At 60.1% G+C, this 21,947-nt stretch overlaps 3 protein-coding genes across 3 annotated transcripts in view; 1 reads left to right on the top strand and 2 right to left on the bottom strand.

The window, feature by feature from the left end:
* The window catches only part of SEC16A (SEC16 homolog A, endoplasmic reticulum export factor), a 45,452-nt gene extending 45,286 nt beyond the window's left edge, over positions 1 to 166 (bottom strand). Inside the window, exon 1 of the mRNA XM_008005614.3 lies at positions 60 to 166. The gene's annotated coding sequence lies outside the window, so the exon portion shown is untranslated. The remainder of the gene's footprint in view (positions 1 to 59) is intronic.
* Positions 167 to 683: 517 nt separating this feature from the next.
* Positions 684 to 1,544, top strand: LOC103239624 (uncharacterized protein C9orf163). The gene is given in 1 exon segment (XM_008005619.3): positions 684 to 1,544. A coding segment is annotated over 1 exon segment (612 nt). The 5' UTR covers positions 684 to 821; the 3' UTR covers positions 1,434 to 1,544.
* An 8,730-nt stretch (positions 1,545 to 10,274) lies between these two features.
* Positions 10,275 to 21,947, bottom strand: part of NOTCH1 (notch receptor 1) — a 53,096-nt gene continuing 41,423 nt past the window's right edge. The window contains exons 25-34 of the mRNA XM_008005608.3: positions 21,142 to 21,713; positions 20,508 to 20,936; positions 19,020 to 19,168; positions 18,090 to 18,306; positions 17,820 to 17,907; positions 17,574 to 17,739; positions 16,397 to 16,692; positions 14,942 to 15,089; positions 14,733 to 14,830; positions 10,275 to 13,440 (exon numbers count right to left, since the gene is read on the bottom strand). Of these exons, the coding sequence (XP_008003799.3) occupies positions 11,950 to 13,440; positions 14,733 to 14,830; positions 14,942 to 15,089; positions 16,397 to 16,692; positions 17,574 to 17,739; positions 17,820 to 17,907; positions 18,090 to 18,306; positions 19,020 to 19,168; positions 20,508 to 20,936; positions 21,142 to 21,713 (3,654 nt within the window). The 3' untranslated portion in view covers positions 10,275 to 11,949. The remainder of the gene's footprint in view (positions 13,441 to 14,732; positions 14,831 to 14,941; positions 15,090 to 16,396; positions 16,693 to 17,573; positions 17,740 to 17,819; positions 17,908 to 18,089; positions 18,307 to 19,019; positions 19,169 to 20,507; positions 20,937 to 21,141; positions 21,714 to 21,947) is intronic.

Consider the following 21,947-nt stretch of genomic DNA (forward strand, 5'->3'; position numbering starts at 1 on the left):
CAAGCAAGGCCACAAGGGGGAAATCAGTGTGCAGGACCGATGCCAGCAGGCTCACGCACCGAGAACGGCTACTCCGCCGAGCTGAGAAGCGCGGGGCCCTGACGCCGGCACGCTGCTCGCATTCTTCCGTTGGGCTGGGAGGCTGGAGGGCAGGCGGCGGCGGTCGCGCATGCGCCCGGGTCGGCCGGAGCTGCGGGCCGCGGAGGGCCGACTGCGCCTGCGCGTTGGTTGCCTGGCTACGGCGCGGCCGCGGGCCCGGAGCGGCGCCGGAAGTAGGTAGTTGGCTACCGCCAGTCCCTGTCCAGCGCCCTGGGGTTTCCCCGACGCATCTTCTCCTGGCCTTTCGCTCTGCACAGAGGCCCGGGCAGGGAGGGACGGCCCGGCCACTGCGCGGAGCCGGGTCTCCGCCGACTCGCAAGGGGGACGCGCCGGCTTCTCGTCCCCGAGCTTCGCCCTGCGCCTTTGCTGCGCTGGGCCCTCCCAGACCCACCCTGGCCCCGGCCCCGGCCCCGGCCCCGCTGTTCTCCCGGGGAGAAACGGCCTTTTTCGTTCGTCCCCTCGGCCGCCAGCCCCACAGGGGCGTGGGGGTCCCAGCCCTGGCTGAGTGCACGTCGGTGGCGAGTGGGCCCGGGCGCTTAGGCGGCCAGAGGGACCCAGCGGCGGGGTGAGGCGGGTAGGCGCTCCTGCCCCTGCCAAGACCAGGCCAGGCAGCATCCACGCCCTCCTGCGGAAGATCGCAGGGAACAGGTGGGCGCTATCATCTGTGCCCTGGTTTTCCGGAGGAGCCGAGGGAGGCTGAGCGGGTGAGGAAGCGGCCAGCCATGCCGGACCCACTCACCTGCACGTCTGCCTGGCGAGGGCAGGGAAGAGCCGCGGCCTTCCTCTGCTGATCCTTCCAGAGGGCAGGAGCCGTGGTGGAGGTGCCCGCCCGATGGCATCGCCGGAGGCTGAGCTCCCAGCAGCGGCTGAGGTCCTCCCTGGGTGGGAGCCACCCTTGTCCCCAGCTGGGCCAGAGGCTGGTGAAGGAGGGGGTGGTACCCGTGCCACGCCAGCAGAGCCCCAGGCGGTGCAGGGAGAGCTTCAGTCCGGCTGACGTGGCACTAGGGCCAGTCTGCTCAGCTAACATTTGCCTTTCAGGAGTCAGATTCCTGACCTGTTTGAACAGAGTTAGGGAGCACGTGGTAAGGCCCAGCCCCAGCGGTGCTGCCCCCATCTGCTTCTTCCCCGTGGTCGAGGCGCTCTGCACCCTCCGCGGAGGGAGGTATCATTGTTTGCCCTTCACAAAGAGGGGGATGCAGAAGTGGGTGCCGCCTCTCAGGCGTCGGGCTCACCCCTTGCCGCTCTCGAGTTCAAAGAACCCAAGAACCAGGAGCCCAGGGCTTGACCTTCTAGGGTCCTCCAAAACCCTGTGGTCCCACCCAGGTGGGCACTAAGCTATGGGAGAGACCATAGCTGCAGAAGCCAATTCTGCCATAGGCGTAAAATGCAAGGTCTCTCTGGACCCCAGGGCAGGGATGGTAGAAAGCAGCTTCTGTTGGCTCCTAGGGGTGTGAATCACTACATCACCTGCAGGGGGCCGCTGCCTTTCTTCCCCTGGCCTCCCTAATCCTGAGTGATGGAGACAGCTAGCAGCAGTTGGTAGCCTGGTGTGGAGTGGAGGGTTCCTGCACCCTGCGCCTGAGCCCATCCAGCCTCTGGGCCATAGACTCTTCTGTTGAAGGTCCAGCCTGCTCCTGAGATGCTGTGTGCCCTTTTTCAACTTCCTTAGTCTCTGAGCATCAGGTCTTCATCTCTAAGATAGAGCAAGATGAGCACCTAAACGTTTCAGGGCTGAAATGGGGTTGCCAGGACGACAAGCATGGCAGGGGCGAATGGGGACATCAGGTGACTGGCTGCGAGCCAGCAGAGGCCTCCACCCAGTGCTGGGAGGTGTCCCGCCCGTGGTGGCCATCACTGTTCCTGGTGGGGCTTTGTTGCCTTTGCCTGCAGCATCCGCTGGTTTCTCCATTCTCCCAGTCTCTACCCCTGCTCACACTTGGAGGCTGGACACAAACGTCACCACCTCCCTGAACCCCCTAGGTGGGCTGGGATCAGCACCTGGTGCAAAGCTGTGTAGCCACTGCTGTACCACGTGATGCAGAGCACACAGGACAGGCTCTTGTATGTCCAGGCTGTGCCAGGAAACCCGCTGCCTTTGTGTCATCACAGCCTTGGGCACGGTGTGTCCTTGGTGTCTCCGCCAGGTCAGCTCCTCCCATTAGCTGTGCTGTCCGGCATGGGGGCCGCTGGTGCTTGCTGTGAGACTGAGCTAGGCTCTAAGTATAAACTACATGGTGGGTTGTGAAGGATGCAGATGTCGAATCGATCATTTTTTTATTGCACATTAAAATGAGAATATCTTGGATGTATCAGATTAAATAAAATACTATTAAATTTTATTTCACCTTTTTTTTTTTTTTTTGACATAGCTGCTAGGAAATATAAAACTCCATATGGGGCTGGTGTCATATTTCCACTGGACAGTGCTGGTCTAGGAGGCAGGCACTCAGCGCCCCTAGCCTGTGCTTATAGCCTCCTATGATAGGGGGCCTGAAATGCCGGAGGCTGCCGAGTGGACCTGGCTGTTTGCTCACCACTGGCGGGCCTGTGGCGGTCCTCCAGGGAGCCCCCGGCAGAGCAGCGGTCTCAGTGAACGCAGGACGGACCCTCGCCATGAGCCTCTGCCCCTCTTTCCTACCTGGTGTAAAATAGCAGCGGCAAGTATGTCTGGGTGCTTGTGGAGGTTTACTGGGCAGGCCTGCTCCCCGCTGGATGCTGTCCTCCGCCCCTGACACGGACCCGTAGTCCTGGACACTGAAGCTGGAGGCTTGGCCTGGAGAGAGGAAGAGGAAGTCTCTGTGAGACAGGTTGGCTGGGTGGTCCAGGCAAGAAAACATATGAAGGCCTCCAAGATGGAAAGAACTGACACGGAACGCTTCCTGGAGGAGGAGGGAATAGGGCTCGGAAGCCGGAATCGGGAGAGGAAGTAGATCTGGAGGCGGGGTCCTTGGAGTCTATTCTGTAGCCTTTGTTCGTCAGACCCCTGCAGTAAAGGGGTCCCTGTCTGCATGCCACCAGGCTGGCCAGAGGGTGGGCCAGGCCTCCTCTTCTTACCCTCATGGAGGAGAGGAAGTCACCTCTGGGGGGGAAGGCCAGACCCCCAGGGCCACGGTGGGTAGCGTGGAGGGAGCCTCAGGCCCACTCGCTTCCATGTACAAGGCCTGCCGAGCACACAACACAGGGTCCGCAAACAGATGCCCACCACGCTGCCACCGCCTTCCCGTGTTCTACTCACCTCTGAGCCCCACCCTAACCTGGAGTGCTCGCCTGGCGTGCTCATCCGGGGTGTGCAGCAAGACAGCACTGTCCACTGTCTAGGCCTTCCCAGGGCTGACGTGAGGCCGAAGGTGCAACCTCGCCCTGGCAGATGTGCCCTTGCTCTGGGCTGCTGGTGACTGGGCCCCACAGAGCCTCCTCCAAGCACAGACAAAGGCATCGCCTTTTGGGGGCCCACCTGGTTAGCAGAGCACAGGGAAGATGGCTCCAGTGATGGTGGGCTAATTACCGTGTGTCCAGCTGTACTGCAAGCTTCCAGAAGCCGGAAACCCTCGGCCACCACCCAGGTGTTCAGCCTTGGACAAGCTACCTGGCCTCTCCGAGCCTCTGCCTCCTCCCCTGTAAAAGGAGGTGACAGCCTTGCCCTTTCCTGGCCTCTGCAAGGACTCCCTGGACCTGACCTTACAGGGTGGCAAGCGTGTCCTCCACACAAGACCTCCCCCGAGGCACGGGGCACGTTGACGGCATTGCCAGCAGCCTCGCTACTGCAGGAACGTCATGCTCCTCATCTCCAGCATCTTCAAGCATGTTGGGCACATAGCAGGAATCAGAGAACATTTTTCTGGAATCATTGAGCCAAGTACTTACCATGTAAAGTGCTAAAAAGCACTAGGGATGAAGCAGAAAGCTCAAGGCTGATGTCGATGTCACAGTAACCTGGGACTGCAGGCCACCAGGGCCACAGGAGGAACTGCTGGGTGTCCTTGAGCTGCAGCGGGGCCCTGGTAAGCCCACGAGTCCTCCATCCCCAAACCATGCACAGATGTCTGCTGAGCCCCTGCTGTACCCCAGGCACTGCTAGGAGCTGGGCCGTGGCCGTGAGACAGGCCCAGCCTCTGCCCTGGGGGAACATGGATGCTGGCCGGTCACAGATGTGCCCGTGAAGAGGGCACCGTGTGGCGCCTGCTGGGGACAGGCAGGAGGAGAAGGAGCATTTCTGGCTGCAGTGAACAGTCCACATGAGGCTTCCGTGGGGCGAGGGGCCGGTGGGTGTGGGCTGGTGTGGACTCTGTAGGCCCTGCTAAGAGACTTTCGGTGATGTCTGTAAGTAATGGGAAGCTTCCAGGGGGGTTTCAGCCAGGAGTGACGCAACCAGTTTGGGCCCCAAAGGCTCTGCAGGTTAGGGTTAGGGCTAGGGACTAGGGAGAGCCAGGGCCCAGGAGGCAGCCTTGGATGGCCTAGGAGAAAGAGGTGCTGAACCTGGGAGAGTCCCCGAGAACCCGGGAGAGTCCCCGAGGGCACAGCCCCAGCACGGCACAGGGTTCACACACGTCAGGCAGGAGAGAGTCCTGAGCATTGAGTGCTGATTTCAGTGACTGGCATGGATTTGGTGGCCTGGGGACTGTGGATAAGGAAGAGAAAAGGGCCAGGGTGGATCTGGGAAGAGCTCCAGTATTTGATGTCAGGCCGGTCATGGCATTAACTCCTGGCAAAGTATCTGATGCCAGGCTGGCCATAGTGTTGACTCCTGGCAAAGTGACCCTACAACCCCGTTCTCCCCTCTCAGCAGCCGTCTCCCTGTCAGAAAAGTCACCGGGCTGGATGGCATCAGCTCTGTGGGCCCTCCGAGTCCTCTGAGGGCAGGTGACTCCTTGTGGTTTGACTTGGACCAGGAATCACATAGCCCCGGCTCACTGAATGGGTGAACTTGGCTAAGTCGCCTAACCTCTTCGAGCTCCAGCTCCTCACATGTAAAACAGGGTAATAACACTGTCGCCCAGGATGGCCCTGGGCGTGGGGTGAGGGCCATTTGGAAAGCATAGTGCTCACCTGCCCTGTGGTCACTCGGGAGGATCTATGGGGCGCTGGCAGAGCACTGCCACCAGGGGGAAGCAGAGAGCTGCCTCCAAGTCTGTCAAGGTAACAGTTGCACACTGGCCAGCTGCGGTGGCTCCCACCTGTCATCTCAGCATTTTGGGAGGCCAAGATGGGAGGATCGCTTGAACCTAGGGGTTTGAGACCAGCCTGGGCAACACAGCAAGATTCCATCTCCACAAAAAGAAAAAAAAGTAAAATTATACACTTTTTTTTTTTTTGAGACTGAGTCTCACTCTATCCCCCCGTGCAGTGGTGCAATCTCAGCTCACTGCAACCTCCTCCTTCCGGATTCAAGCAATTCTCCTGCCTCAGCCTCCCAAGTAATTGAGATTCTAGGTGCCCACCGTGGCGTCCCCAGCTAATTTTTGTATTTTTGGTGGAGAGGGGGTTTCACCATGTTGACCAGGCTGGTCTCGAGCTCCTGGTGATCCTCCAGCCTCGGCCTCCCGAAGTGCTGGGATGACAGGCGTGAGCTACCACGCCTGGCCATAGTTATAACTTTTCTAAGGTTCATTTTATTAAATGAAGAAATGCTAAACAGAACAACGAAGGCTGTGGTAGAATGTGCATGTTTGTGTGGACCCAGGGCATATTTTCACCAGAAAATCCCTCGCGATAGAGTGGAAGATATACCAAAAGCCACAGCAAATATCACGCATGACGCTGCAGAAAATTATAGACTCCTAATAAACACTGAGAGTGTATCCTGTGCTGTGAGGTCCAGGGATGGGCCACAAGTTCAAGGTTATGTGAAGAACACCTGAAACCTGCCTCTGAGGCCCTGGGCACCTGTCGTGTTGGGCATAAATAAAGCTTTGCAGTTCAGTCCTGCAACCACCCTGAGCCTAGGCTTGTCCATTTTAAAATGTGGACGGTTAGGACACCTGCTGAAGGGGACACCAGGCTTAACTGTGCCAACCCAGCATGCAGGTGGAGAACAAAGAATGTGACTGAAAACCTCGTAATGATAACAAGAGCCGTTCCCTTTCTGAGCCCTCACCATGCGCCCAGCGTGCACCAGCAGCTCACCATGGCAGGCCCGGGGCCAGCACCCAGGTCCCCGCTTGACCCCTGAGGACACTGAGGTGCAGCAACAGCCAGGAGAGCAGCTGCCAGGTGGAAAGCAAAGACACAAAGCAGCCAGATCGGGAGTCACGTCGGGGCAGGTGAGTGAGGCACCACCCAGCCACCTCCAAGATGCAGACTGAAGAATAGCCTTTCCCAAAGCATGCTTGCTCACGGACCCTGCGTCTTCAAAGCCTGAGTAACGTGGGAGGCCCTGCAATGCCCCCTCTGACAGACCTCCACTAATGCCGGCACTTTCAATGCACCGGGACCAAGCTGGACCACACCGTTTAGGTTTCGTTTTGAAACACTTTTACTTTTGCAGACGAATACGTTGGCGTCCCACTGGGAACTGCTGCTGGCGGATGCTCACCGTGGGAAGCAGCCGTGTGGCGCTCCCCCTTGTCTGCCTCTGCCCAGCGCTGCCCCCTCCCGCAGAGCTCCTCAGGTGTGGTTCGTGGATTGGGTCCACGATGAGATAAGGAGCCACGCAGAATGAAATCAGCTCCGCCACTGAGCACGCAGTCGAGCCCCACAAGTGAGCCCCTTTGCAAGTGAGACTTTCGGGATGAAGGCAATACAGGCCTGTCGATCCCTGGAGCAGCCCGGAGGCTGCAGCACCGTGCTTCCCTCTTGGACGGGGGCTACGGCCCCGTGCTTCCCTCATGGATGGAGGCAGTCCTGCCTGCCGGTGGCCTGATTTATGGGCCCTGATGCGACGGTGCCTTGGGGCTCTTGGGACCCTCCTTTGCTCTGGCCAGAGGGACGCGGCGCCACACTCAGGGTTCACGCCGGCAGTGGCATGGAGTGAGTCGCCAGGCTGAAGATACACTTGGTGATTTCCTGCGCTGGGTGGAGCTGTCTGGAGCCCCCCTGGCATCCTGCTGAAGAGTCTGAATCCGCACATGAGCCTCCTGGAGATATTGAACACCTTTTAAAGTGTGGCCAGGCCCAATCCAGGGTGCTGTGAGTGTACCGTACACCCTGGGTTTCAAAGACACAGTACCAAAAACAAACAAAAAAAAAGAATATAAAACATCTTATTCACGGGCGGTCATGGTGGCTCATGCCTGTAATCCCAGCACTTTGGGAGGCCGAGGCAGGCAGACCACGAGGTCAAGAGATCAAGACCAGCCTGGCCAACATGGTGAAACCCCGTCTTTACTAAAAATACAAAAATTAGCTGGGCATGGTGGCGGGCGCCTATAATCCAAGCTACTTGGGAGGCTGAGGCAGGAGAATCACTTGAACCAGGGAGGCGGAGGTTGCAGTAAGCCGAGATTATGCCACTGCACTCCAGCCTGAGCAACAGAGTGAGACTCCATCTCAAAAAACAAAAAACAACAACAAAAAAACCTCATTCACTTTTTATATTAATTGTGTTGAAATAATATTTTTGATATATTGGATTAAGCTATAGTGTTAACATAAACTTTACCTGTTTCTTTTTACCTTTTTAATGTGGCTACTGAAATATTTAAAGCTGCATATATGGCCAGGTACAGTGGCCCACACCCGTAGTCCCAGCACTTTGGGAGGCCAAGGTGGGCAGAGGGCTGCACGAGCTCAGGAGTTCGAGACCAACCTGGGCAACAAAGTGAGATCCCCGTCTCTGCAAAAAATAACAAAAAAAAATAGGTGGGTGAGGTGGTGTGCACCTGTAGTCCCAGCTACTAGAAAGGCCAAGGTGGGAGGATCACCTGAGCCCAGGAGGTCGAGGCCGCAGTAAGCTATGATTGCACCACTGCACTCCAGCCTGGGTGACAGAGCAAGACCCTGTCTCAAAAACATTTTTTAATTAAAAAAATTAACATATTGAGGTGAGATTCACAGAACCTAAAACTAACCACTTTACAGTGTACACGTTCGGCCAGGTGCAGTGGCTCACGCCTGTGACCTTAGCACTTTAAGAGGCTGAGGTGGGTGGATCACTTGAGAGCAGGAGTTTAAAACCAGCCTGGCCAACATGGTGAAACCCAATCTCTACTAAAAATACAAAAAAATTAGCCGGGTGTGGTGGTGGGCCCTGTAATCCCAGTTACTTTGGAGGCTGAGGCAGGAGAATCACTTGAACACAGAGGCGGAGGTTGCAGTGAGCCAAGATTATGCCACCACGCTCCAGCCCGGGTGACAGAGCGAGACTCCGGCTCAAAAAAAAAAAAGAAGTGTCCGCGTTATTGGCATTTAGTGCATTCAAAGGGCTGTACACGCTCCACCTCTCCCTGGGTGTAGAACATTTGCATCTCTCCAAAGTAAAAACCTGGGCCATTTAGCGGCCACTCCCATTTCCTCCTCCCCCCGGCTCTGGGAACCATCAATCTACAAAAGGGCACCCCGTAGAAACGGAGTCACTGCACGTGCGGCCCTTTGCGGCTGGCACCTTTCACTGAGCGTGGCGCTTCCAAGGCTTGTCTGCACGGTGGGTGTCCGTGCCTCCTTTTCTACGGTGGCACCATATTCCCTTGTGCGCATTCGTCAGGGTTCTTCCGGGAAACGGAGCCTGTAAGACGTGCCTCTGGGGAGATTATTGCAGGGAATTGGCCACGCGACCTCAAGGGCTGCAGGTCCCAGGGTCTGCAGATGCAGGCAGGAGGCCTGACGGCGTTGCGAGTCCGAAGGCCGGTGGGCTCCAGGCCCAGGAAGAGCCCACGTTTTCAGTCCAAGTCTGAAGGCAGGAAAAGACCAATGTCCAGTGCAAGCGGTCAGGTGGGAGGACCCCTCTCACTCAGCCTATTGTCCTCCCCGGGCCTCCGCGGACTGCACGAGGCCCACCCACACCAGGGAGGGCGGGCCCGCCTTACCCAGGCTGTGGATGCAAATGCGAACCTCATCCAGAACACCTCGGAGATACTCCGTTTGGCGAAACGGCCGGGCCAAGCTGACGCTAAGGCTCACCGTCACAGCAGGCGGTTTTGCTGACCCGTCATTGGCAGTGGACGCTCAGGCCGTCTGGCTGTACCGAGTGCTGCCGGGAGAATGAGTGGCCCCGTGCTTTTGTTTGAGTCCCTGTTTTCACTTCTTTCGGGCAGACCCCCAAGAGTGGAATTTCAGGGTGCTGCAAGTTTTATGGGCAGGACTCCGGCTGGGTCCACCCACTTTGAAGACAAGAGTCAGGTCACTCACTGCACGGTGGCCCCTCCTGGTCCTGGTGCCCAGCACTGGCTGGCAGACGCAGCCCCCAGGCATAGTGGAGGCCTTAGTCTCACATCCCTCCTTGGAGAGGTTGGGCCCAGGGCAGGCAGCACTTTGCAATCCAAAGAGGGACCTCAGACTCCCCACCGCTCTGGTTTGAAGTCACTGGCCTGCCCTGAAGGTCTGGGGCCGGGCAGAGGCCCAGGCAGTGGGGAGAGAAGGGGCCCACCGTTGTGCGGAGCTAGCAGCTCTACTCAGGGGTAGCACCCCAGGACCAGGCCGCCTCTGCCTAGCTCAGCTGGTCCCTTAGGATCACAGAACTTTCCAGACTCTGCCACGCCCCATGCTGCCCTGCTCAGAGGCTTCAACAGCTCCCTTTGCCCTCCTGTAGGGGCCAGAGTCCTCCCTGTGGTCTCCAGCCCACATAGGGGTCATGCCACTGCCTCAAGGTCCTCCCTACGCAGCCCCCTGCCTGCTGCAGAGCTCCCTGAGGGGCTGTCCCCAGGATGGCTGGGTGGGACCTTCATCCCTCTGAGGTTGAGAGAAGAGACCCGAGCTGCCAGGAGGGCCAGACTCACTCGTGGGTGTCCTGGGGCACGTGGGTGTCACCGCAGGCATGAGCCCCACCTCCCATAGGGCTGCAACCCCCTTGCTGCTGTGTGTCCATCTCCCTACAAAGGGCCTGGATCAGGCAGGCTGCAGACACCATGGAGCCCTTGGAGGCAGCATGGTCCCTGCACCCCCGTGGGCCGGGACTCGGCAGCCTCACCGTCACTCTCCCAGCAGAAAGGGCCCTCGACTCCCGGCTCCCTCAGAGAATAGCAGCTCTCCCTCCCTCCCAGAAAGGGAGTCGAAGGCCAGAGCAGAGGGGAGTGGAAGCCGGATCACCATCAGTATCATTTTTATTGCAAATCAGTTAACAAAAAAGATGAAAAAAATACATCATCTACAGTTCCGCATGTAGATCACTTTTTTTAAAAGCTGTCTTTTTCTGTAAACTACACTCTATTTTATAAAACACAGTAAAAATCAACATTTTGAGATGCATCTGGTCATGCCCCCGGGGATGGCACCACGCGGACCCCGTTGAGCCGGGGGAGGCTGCCCTGAGTAATGCAGGTGGCACGGCGGCGGAGGCGTCCCCAGCGCACGGGCAGCAGGCGGCATGGCGCGGAGTGTCCCCAGTGATGGGCGGCTGAGGCTCCCAGAGCTGAGCCGAGTCTGACGTCCCTCATCAGCATGACACACAACAGACTCATTCATTGAGATTTTTTAAACAAAATCCACCTTTAAAACCATATTTACAGACATTTTTTCTGCCATAGGCTATACTTGGTATCGCAAGAATCTGCTCCTCCCAAACTAGGAGGGGTGGCCCAAGGGCAGCCCCCGCCTCCCTCTAGCCCCTGCCCGACCGCGTGCCCCCTGCCAGGGCTGCGGGGACAGGACCAAAGGATGCAGCCCACGGCGTTCCACAGCTCGATGTGCCTGGCTCTGGCAAGTCTCATACAAAACATGGAAGCCCACGGGGAGTCGGGTCCTGCGAGCCGGGCCCCAGGCTGTGTTGCTGGCACATCTTCCTCGGAGCCTGGGGGACGCCGTGTAGGTTGAGATGCTGGGGCCGCCACCAGGGTCAGCCCAGGCTGTGTCTTTCCCCAGAAAAGGGTCGGATGCCTCCGTGTGTGACCCAGGCGAGTGCCACAGTCCACACATCTCATGTTTGACATGCACGATGCCTACATTTCAAGAATGGGCAGGGGGCCGGGGTGGTTCTGGAGGGACAAGAACTTGTTTAACCAACGAACAACTAAGTAATACTGAACCTGAAACAAAGATTCATGATTGGTACCATGTGTGCACTCTTGGCATACACACTCCAAGAACACATTTTCACAAGCATGCTTGCAAAAAACCATTTAAAAACACATCGCAACATCTAACCCATATCCTTTTACTTCAGTTTCCTATTTCAGATGCAAATTAATCCATGCCAAAGGTGTGCCGGCTTTGCCTCCGTTTGCCTCTGGATGCAGCTTCTCCTAACACGCAGGTGATGCTGGCGGAGTGGCTGGGCTGGCTTGGGGTTGGGTGGGCGGCGAGGAAAGGGTGCGGCCTGGGCGCCCCAGGAGCTTTTTGGACTCTGCTCGTTCAACTTCCCTTCTCCAACATCACTTCTTTTTGGATTTTGAAAAAAGGAATCAATAAATAAATGGCATTTATAAATCATGAATCTTTGTTTATATTTTATAAACATAGAAGAATCTTTTCATCCTGGGTAGGAAAACCCTGGCTCTCAGAACTTGCTTGTTTTCTTGTAACAGATAAAAGTTTCTACCTGGAGCCAGATAAAACAGTACATATAAATAAAAAGGCAGTGTTTCGTGTAAAATAAAAGTACATAAATAAATACTAAAAAAAAAAATTAAAATCCTTGTTCTTATTTTGTATAAAAACGTGTTTTTAAAAAAGGCTCCTTTGGTCGGCCCCGGCGTCCACAGATCGCGTACAGACGCCCGCAGGGCTTGGGAAAGGAAGCCGGGGTCCCGTGGGGCGCGCTGTTTACTTGAAGGCCTCCGGAATGCGGGCGATCTGGGACTGCATGCTGGTGGGCGGGCTGGAGACGCCCTCAGACCAGTCGGAGACGTTGGAATGCGGGGACGAGCTGGACCACTGGTCAGGGGACTCGGGGGACGGGGTGAGGAAGGGGTGCTCAGGCACCTGCAGTTGGTGGCTGGGTGTGTTGTCCACAGGCGAGGAGGAGTAGCTGTGCTGTGAGGGGGGTGTCAGGAACTGGGCCGCGGTCACGGGTGGGACCAGCGAGGACGGCAGCGACGTGGGCAGAGCAGGGCTCTCCTGGGGTAGAATGGTGTGCACCGCCAGGCTGCTGGGGCCTAGTGGCTGCACGTCTGCCTGGCTCGGCTCTCCGCCCAGGAAGCTCCGGCCCAGGTGGCCGCTGGCTGCTGAGCTCACGCCAAGGTGCGGCTGTGGTGGTGGCGGTGGCGGCTGCAGATTTTGCTGCTGCTGGATGTTTGGTGGCTGCAGGTTCTGCTGCTGCATCTGTAAGTTTTGCGGCTGCACCTGCTGGGTCTGCACCAGGTGAGGCTGGGTGGCCAGCCGGGTACTGGGCAGGCCCTGGTAGCTCATCATCTGGGACAGGGCGCTGGCAGCAAGGCTACTGTGCAGCGGGCCCACCATGCCATGCTGCAGGGAGGGGGCCTGCGTGCTTAGGGGGCCTGGTGCCACGCTCCCCCGCAGAGGGTTGTATTGGTTCGGCACCATGCCGCTCTGCAGCCGGGACAGCCACTCGCATTGACCATTCAAACTGGTGGACCCACCCACGGTGAAATTCATGGCTCCTCCACTGCTGCAGCCCAGGATGGTGCTGGTGCTGGAGGCCACGGGCAGGTGGGAGAGACGCGGGGGGCCGGCCTCGAAGGCCAGCCGGCCGCCCCCACCCAGTGTTGCCATCTCTGGCTTGGCCGCCACGTTCAGGTGCCCGATGCCCAGGTGGGTGTCGGGCATACCGGGCAGGTGGTTGAGGGGCACGGACGGAGACTGCTGGAACGGAGAGGGCAGCAGTGGCGGCGAGGCCACGTCCGACAGGTAGCCGTGGGGCGACTCCAGGGAGTCCACGGGTGAGAGCATGCCGGAGCTGTCCAGCAGGCAGCCCTTGCCGTCCTGGGACTTCTTCCTCCGCGCCTTGAGGTCCTTGGCCTCCTTGCTCCCACAGGCCAGGCCTTTGCTGCTGGGCTTGCGGACCTTCTTACCCTGCACGCCGGGCTTGAGGCTGCCCAGGTAGCCGTTGGGTGAGCAGAGCGGGGGTGACAGGGTGGGCGTGCCCCCCAGTGTGGCTCCGTGCAGCTGTGGGCTGCGCACCAGGTTGTACTCGTCCAGCAGCCTCACGATGTCGTGGTGCATGCGCTCCTGTGCGATGTCACGTGGCAGGCGATCCATATGGTCCGTGATGTCCCGGTTGGCAAAGTGGTCCAGCAGCACCTTGGCGGTCTCGTAGCTCCCCTCCCGGGCGGCCAGAAACAGGGGTGTCTCCTCCTGGGGGACGAGGGTGGGGGCTGGTGAAGGGGGCCAGGCCTGGCATGGGGACCCTCCCCAAGGCTCCATCACCAGAGGGAGCAGCAGTACGACCTCCTCCATGGGGTGCAGGGAGGCAGGCTGCTCCTCAGGACCCCACCCCAGCATCCTGTAACCACCTAGCCTGATTTCTGTTAAATGTTAAGGCTTCTGAAACCCACCCAGAGGGGAGGTCTGTGCAGTCCTCTATCCCAGATCGGAGGGCTCCACCTCTACGCGGGGGTCACAGACTCCACTGAAAACCTAACCAACTGCAGGCCCTCTTCCCTGCCCCCAACAAGGCACAAAAGGAAATTTCTGGAGCGGTTCAGAGGCACTGGTGAGGGCACCAGAGAGGGAGCTCGTCATATGGACGGCCACCAAGCCACACTGGTGGCCACCAAGCTCCTTCCCGGGGTCTCCTCTGTGTGGTGGATACATCGCAGGTCTGGGTGAGGCTGCTGTGTAGGAGTGGCAAGGGGCTTCCCAAGCCTCGATGCCCTCTGGGGCTCAGTCTCTGTGGGGCCATGCCACCACAAACTGGGGAGCGCCTGGGCCAACATGCCCTGGTGCCCAGGACCGCTGTGTGCCCTCGCCCAGGAGGGACGCCTTAGTCTGACATGCCAAGGGGGCGGCAGGAGTTGGGGGTGGGGGTAAGGGTTCGAGCGGCAGGGAGGTGGGGGTGTCTGCACCTGTGCCCTGAGCACCCAGGGGAACCCGACAGCAGCTGTTGAGGTCAGCAGCTCACCCAGGAGCCGCAGCGCCAGGAGGAGCGCTGGGGGCAGCTCCCCTTGGATAAAGAGCTGCTCACATTCACACCACGAGGCCGCGCCCTGCGCCACATATGTTCTGGCTCAATCTGCGCCACCTGGGCCACCACATTCCCATCCCCACCCCCACCTGGTGACAGCTGGGGATAGAAGGCGAGGTCCAGGTGACAGCGACAGAGCAGCGGCGGCAGCAGCATTCCCCACGCCAGGCTGTGGGCCCCACCACGACTGCCGCCCAGGAGGGCAGGGCTGGGTCTGTGGGGTGAGCCGCCGTGTCCCAACAGCTGAACCTGTGCTTGGGAAGGCTCCGTAAACTGGGGCTGAAGGAGGGGAGGAGCACTAACGAGGTGCCCAGCACCGTGCGGGTGGGGCCTGCATGCGGGCCCAGGGACCCTTGAGACCTGGTGGGTCAGGCCCTTGTGTCCCTGTGCCCCGCGGGTTCAGCCCTCACTTCTCTGTGGATTCAGCCCCGAGTCTCCCGTCGCGTCCCGGCCTCGCACTCACCTTGTTGTTCTGCATGTCTTTATTGGCCCCGTTCTTCAGGAGCACGACCGCGGCGTCCACGTTGTTCACGGCGGCGGCCCAGTGCAGGGCGGACTTGCCTGTGTGAAAGAGGCAGACGGGGCTGGAGACCAGCTGGAGGCAGCCCGGCCCCACCCGTCCCTGTGGCAGCCCCGCCCCACGACAGCGCAGCCCTGCCCCCGTGGGCTCACCCAAGTCGTCCACAGCATTGACATCGGCGTGAGAGTTGATGAGGTCCTCCAGCATGCCCTCCACAGCCAGGCGGGCAGCCAGGATCAGCGGCGTCGTGCCGTCGTGCATGCGGGCATCCAGGTCCGTGGCTCGGTTCCGGATCAGGATCTGGGCAACGGGGAGAGGCTCAGGTGGGTGCTGGGCAGACGTGCACTGATGCCTCCTGCCCAGAACCAATGCCTGGACGGGAGGCCCCACTGCCTTCCGGACACAGAGACCCTCCTGAGATCTGCACGGCCGGGCAAGATGAAACACCACGGGGCTGCCCCGAAGAGGGGCCAGGATGGGGGTAGGGGCTGTGCTGCCCACACATAGGCCCTTTGGTGACAGTGGGGTCCATTGTGACCACGTGTGGCCTCATTTAATCCTCACTGTGGTCCTAGCTGCCATTACTACCTACAAAACAGAGAGGTCAAGCCCTTCCCCCAACGGTGGTCACAGCTGGCACTCAGGAAGCCGGGCTCACAGCCCTACAGTTGTCACAGAACCGCCAAGCTACAGTGTCCAGCTCTGTCCGGAGAGCGGTAGGCAGCCCTCGTAATGCAGCCTGGCCTTGGCCTCTGGCAGGAGGGATGGCCCCTGCTCCCTGGCGGGTGCAAAAGGCAGGGGCCAAGTGCCATGCAGCACTGGCCTGATTCCTGCAAAGCACCCGGGAACTTCCACATCTGTGCAAAGAAGGCGGCTGAGAGAGGCACACAGCAAACCCACACGGGGCTCCCTTCGATGCTCCTTCCGCTCACCTACATTTATTTCTGCAGGATGATGAGGTGTCACCTGAGCTAAGAAATCATGAAACGAGAAGCTCTGTGGTAACTCCCCTGGGCTGTGCCCGTCTGAACCTGATCCAGGGCCGCCTGGAGCCTGGGGACTCACAGCAGGGGTGACTGCAAAGGCAGCCCCTGCCAGGGACATTCCCTGGAGACCCAGGCATCCAAATCCCTAAATCCGTTCTTGCTACGAGCTCACCGGCAAGCTGAGCCCTAGGTCTGCAGGCACCAAGCGGCAGCCTCTAAACCCTTCTTCTCACTGCCACAGGCTACGCCGGCAGCCAGGGTTGAGGGAGGCGTGGGGCCGCGAGGGGCTGCAGCGGTGGGACCTGGACCTTGAGCAAGGCCCACAACCCTGATGGAGCCTGTCTTGCGGGGGGTGGGCAGGCGCTGCCTCACTCAGCAGGTCCCCCAGGCCTCCTGCCAGACCTGCCTCTGCCTGGCTTCCCTGGAGAACACAGATGCGCCTGACCCCGCCCCCTCCCGTCGCACCTCGCTGACTGCAAAGGTCCTGGGTGGAGGCACCAGCTGTCCCGGACTCAGCTGTGCTCGGGGTCAGGCTCCCATGGCCACGTAAGCCTGGCCACTGTCCCGGACCACCCGGTGCCCTGAGGAGGGCAGGTGGGCACACAGGCAGCTGCTGCCTACCTGGAAGACACCTTGTGCGTCGGCAGACACAGCTGCGTGCAGCGGGGTGCGGCCCATGTTGTCCTGGATGTTGGCGTCTGCACTGGCCTCCAGCAGGCGCTTGGCGGCATCAGAGCGTGAGTAGCGGGCAGCCAGGTGCAAGGCGGTCTCGCCCGTGCGGTCGGTCTGGTTGTGCAGGCTGGCGCCCTGGTAGATGAAGTCGGAGATGACGGCCGGCGCGTCCTCCTCCTCCTCGCTGTTGCCCGTCTCCAGGCCGCCCCCACTGCAGGAGGCGATCATGAGGGGGGTGAAGCCGTCTGCAGGGGCAGAGACGGGTGCTCAGTCTGGAGGGTTGGTCCCCAGCTGCAGCCCAGGGGGAGGGAGGCAGCAGCCCTGAGCTCAATGGGCCACAGTGTAGATGCACCACACAGCCACCAAGGGGCAGCTGAAGTCCGCCTGGGCTGCTCAGTGGACAGAGCTGAGTCCAGCAGTCAACTGATGGGCAACTGCTTCCTGACCTGCCCAAGACCAGGCACCCAAAATCCACCCAGGTAAAAGATGACGCCAGAAACATGCAGTTAGAAAATCAATGCTTTGGCTGGGTGCGGCGGCTCATGGGTGCAGTGGCTTACGCTATAGCTGCAGCACTGTGGGAGGCTGAGGCAGGCGGATCCCCTGAGGTCAGGAGTTCGAGACCAGCCTGGCCAACGTGGTGAAACCCCGTCTCTATTAAAAATACAAAAAGTAGCTGGGCGTGGTGGTGGGTGCCTGTAATCCCAGCTACTTGGGAGGCTGAGGCAGGAGAACTGCTTGAACCCAAGAGGTGGAGGCTGCGGGGAGCTGAGATCGTGCCGCTGCACTCTAGCCTGGGTGACAGAGCAAGACTCTGTCTCAAAAAAAAAAAAAAAAAAGAAAAAAGAAAATCTACGCTTTTCATATCTCAAGAAGGAGGTTTCAGAAGAGAGTAAATTACAGGGACATAGTGACCGTGCGGCATCGCCCCAGGAGAGGGCTGATGGAAGAACAGGAGGACTCCAGGACCCCCCATCCACTCTGAACGGGAAACACCCCAAAGATGAAAGCTCTCACCCCCAACTCTAAGTTTTCAGAGTATCAACCGTACCCCAGCCTCGGGGCTTAGGGGAGAGAGGCAGGTGGGCCACGGAGCTAGGGAAGCCCTGGCTGCTGGCACCCTTACCAGGCCCGCGGACATTGACGTCCATGCAGTCGGCGTCAACCTCACCCTGGGGCGGCGTGGGGGCCATGGCAGACATGCGCAGGTCAGCGGCATCCAGGTGCTGCTGAGTCCACTGCCGGTGGTCTGTCTGGTCGTCCAGGTCAGGCAGAACCACGGGCTCCTCGAACTACGTAAAAGGAGAGAGGAGAGGCGTGTCAGGGCAGCCCGGTGGCAGGTGCCCGGGAGCCCGGGAGCCTTGCGACTCACCCGGAACTTCTTGGTCTCCAGGTCCTCATCCCCCCACTCATTCTGGTTGTCGTCCATGAGGGCACCATCTGAGGCATTCTTCAGGGGCCTGGGGGTGAGGGTTCGAGAAGTGAGGCTGAGCAAGCTCCCTAGGAAGCCACCAGAGGCCCCTAGCCCAGGCCTGGCGTGGGAAGTAGGCCCTGCATCGGGAGGGGCAGACCCCCCGTGAGGATGCTGGGCCAGGTCCCACCTCCCCCTGGGGCCCCAGAAGCAGGGGCAACGTCCGCTCACTTGAGGCCCACAGAGTCCTCGCCGAGGGGCTCCCGCCGCTTCTTCTTGCTGGCCTCGGACACCTTGAAGCCCTCAGGGAACCAGAGTTGGCCATGCTGCCGCCGGCGCTTGCGGGACAGCAGCACCCCGCAGCCCACGAAGAACAGGAGCACAAAGGCGGCCGCCGCCACGTACATGAAGTGCAGCTGCGCTGGCGGGGGCGGCTCCACGGTCTCACCTGTGGGCACAGGGGCCAGGGGCAGGCGCTGGGACATCAGGCGGCGGCTACGCAGCAGGCTGGTGGCCGGGGGGCAGCGGACTGGCTTCGCGGCCAGGCGCCTCCTCACCCACTCTCTTCCATCCCGCCCCCCAAAATAAGGTCATTTTCTACGCGATTAATCAGAATTGCAAACTATCGCTAAATTCTCTCCTGCACCAGCCGACTCTATCTGGAGACGGCTTTTACTTTTTTCTCCTTTAAGGGAGGAGGATTAGTCAACTTCAAATCGCTGCACTTGCATTGAGCTGTTAAGACAAAGGATTTAGAGGGATTTTCAAGATACAAACTTCAACACTTCACATGACACCGATCAATTCTTCTCTCTCTCTCTTTTTTTTCTTTAAAAAAAGCCGTAATGATTTTGAAATAATACCCAACAAAGAAAATTCAGGGGGAAGGGGTGGGGAGAGAAGCAGGCACCCATTTTCCCGCGACTGGACTCGTTCCCGGGTGGCTCCACTGGCAGTTGTCACCGCCACAGGTGGGAGGGAGTGCCATTCAGAAAATTCCAGAAAAGCCCTACCCCAACTCGGATGGTGACGCGCACACCTGTGGGTGGCAACTGGCACAAACAGCCAGCGTGTCTGGGGCACAAGGGGATGGCATCCCCTGGAGGCAGAGCCTGTTCCCGGCGACGCTGGGCTGGGGAGCAGAGAAGGAGCCACACTCACTCTGCACGGCCTCGATCTTGTAGGGGATGTTGAGGCTGCCCAGCGAGGCGAGCGCCCCCAGGAACGCGGCCACGTCGGTGGCGCTCTGGAAGCACTGCGAGGAGGCCTGCACACACTGCCGGTTGTCAATCTCCAGGTAGACGATGGAGCTGGGGAGGATAACCAGACAGGGGCTGGGGCCCGAGGTTTCCTCCTCCCCCACCCACCAGCCGGGGACACTGCCCCAGGGATACCGAGGCCCATGACGCCACAGTCAGGACGTGGGAGGCAGCCTGGGGCGGCGGGAAGCCAGGTCTGATCTGACAGCAGCTACCCTGCAGGGGACTGGTGCCCTGCAGCCCCCAGACTCCGGCCAGTACTGATCACGGCTCATCCCAGATAACCGCCAACGCGCTCTCCCTGGCCTGTCCTGCCACCGTCTCTGGCTCCTGCTGGTGCCACAAACACGTTTCCTCACATCAGGACAGAGAACGTGCCAGGAGCCCAGTTCTGCCCTAGGAGTCATCCCCAGGTCCTGTGGGAAGCGCAGGTGTGCGGTGGGGGTGGGCTGTGTGGTGATGCTGGCTGGGGGTGAGCTCTGCTCCCTGCTGGGACTCCTGCTGCCCAGGGCTGGCTTCCCATGATCAGGATCCCAACCAGCCTGTGAGATGATGCTTCTGACTTCCGGGGCTGTTCCAAGCCAGCAGAACTGACGGGCAAACCCACCAGGGTCAGGCACACCAAGGGCACAAGCAATCTGGCTCCTGGGTCCAGCTGCCCCAGATCAAGTAGGCATGGGCAGGAGCCTCGTGGGGTGCCCCCTGCACTCAGGCTGCCTCTGCCTGTGTTCTCCCACCGTGGACTCCCCCTACCAGCTCCTCCTCCATCTGCAAGGCCCAGCAATGCCCCCTCCCAGGACCTCCACCTGCCTCCTCTCCAGCCTAAGCCAGGCAGATGCCATGACCAAATGGCATTCTTGTCTGGGGGTGGGTCTGTTCAGCCCTGTGGGAGCCCCTGGAGAGCTGAGTTCTTTGTTTTTTTATTTCTTTTAATACATTTAAAAAAAAAAAACAACGGAGACAAGGTCTCCCTATGTTGCCCAGGCTGGTCTCGAACTCCTGGGCTCAAGGGCTCCTCCTGCCTCAGCATCCCAAAGTGCTGGGATTACAGGCGTGACCCTCCTCAGCTGGCAGAGGGCTGAGTTTTAATCAGGGTCGTACCCAGTGCCTAGGGCACAGCTCAATCTCAAAATCACCTACTGGGCACAGGAGCGCCGCCTGCCCAGGGGAAGGGTGTGGCTCTGGGGTCAGGGCCCTGAGCTGGAATGCTGCCACTGCCCCTTGCCTGTGCGGGCCCCGAGGTCCCACGTCCTCTCGGAACCTCCGTCTCTTTTACCATAAAGTGGGGAGAGTACCATAAAGTGGGGCGCCGGCTGTGAGGGGCAGGGAGGCCTTGGGGAAGGCCCCAGGAGAGTGCCGAGATTGAGCGCAGCCGCCCGGTCTCACTCACCCGCGGACGTCCATGGGGTCCAGCTCCCTCCGCCGCCGCCCACCACTGCCACCAGGGAGCAGCGAGGCCTTCACCTGGCCCAGCAAGGCCTCGGGGGTGGCCCAGCCCTCGGCGGCACGCTTGATGGGGTGCTTGCGAAGCTCTTCCTCGTGGCCGTAGTAGGGGAAGATCATCTGCTGGCCGTGCGCGTCGCGCTTGAAGACCACGTTGGTGTGCAGCACCCGGCTGAGCTCCCGCAGGAAGTGGAAGGAGCTGTTGCGCAGCTGCTCCGGCGGCATCAGCACCACCACCACCAGCGTGCCCGCCGCCAGCCTCTCCGGCACATGCTCCGCGCAGTCCAGCCCGTCCCACTCGCACTCCGCGCTGTTGCAGCCCTGGTCGCAGTGCCCGTCGCTGAAGTGGTCCTTGCAGTACTGGTCATACAGGGGGCTGTGGGGGGTGGGACACGCTCAGGCCGCCTTCCTTGCGGGCCTTGCACCCGCTGTCCCGCACCTCCAGCCCGCTGGCCGGCCACGGGGGACGTCCCTGCACCCCCTGATCAAAGCCTTAGGAACTGCGTGCTGGCCTCTGGGCCCAAGCCAGGCCACATCCAAGTTCAGGTCCTCCCTCAGCCCCATGCGCCCCGCAGCCTTACTTGCACTGGCCTTCCGCGCGCTGGCAGTCGAAGCCATCGAAGAGGCAGCCGGCCGAGTTGCACTGGCTGTCACAGTGGCCGTCGCTGAAGTACTTCCAGCACTGCAGGGACTGCGTGCAGTTCTTCCAGGGGTCATTGAAGTTGAGGGAGCAGTCGCCGCCGTCCCAGCCGCACGCGTGGTTGTTGCACTGCAGGCTGCAGACCTTGTTGCCCGCGTCCTCCTGGCACTCGGGCAGCTCGCACGCCTCCTCGATCTGCGGCGGGGGGATGTCGCGCCCGGCCCCGCCCCCGAAGCTGTAGTCCAGGATGTGGCACAAGAGCCCGTTGAATTTGGCGGGGCACAGGCAACGGTAGAAGGGGCTCTCCGACGTGGGCTCACAGGTCCCCTGGTTGTAGCAGGGGTTGCCGCCCAGGCAGGGGCTGCTGGCCGGGAACTGGCACTCAGGGCCCGTGAAGGGGCCCAGGCACAGGCAGGTGGGGCTGCGTGGGCCAGAGATGCACGTGCCACCGTTGAGGCAGCGCAGGCTGCCGCAGGTGCGAGCGTCATTCTCGCACGTGGCGCCCTCGAAGCCCTGCCCGAGAGGGAAGACAGGACAGTGTCAGGGTGGGCCGTCCCCCACCGCCCGCCACCTCGCGCCCAGCCCCTGGCCAGCAGTACCACTGCTCTCCCCTAACCTGGGAGGCAGCCTACAGCCTTGTCCCCAGCAGCAAAACCCTTTACAAACATTCTATCGACAGAGAAAAATTAGGGGGTGCCAGGGGGTCGGGAGATGGAGGAAGGGGTACACTGGTGGAGCACTAAGGAC

This window comes from Chlorocebus sabaeus, chromosome 12, assembly GCF_047675955.1.
Source record: "Chlorocebus sabaeus isolate Y175 chromosome 12, mChlSab1.0.hap1, whole genome shotgun sequence".
NCBI lineage: Eukaryota > Metazoa > Chordata > Mammalia > Primates > Cercopithecidae > Chlorocebus > Chlorocebus sabaeus.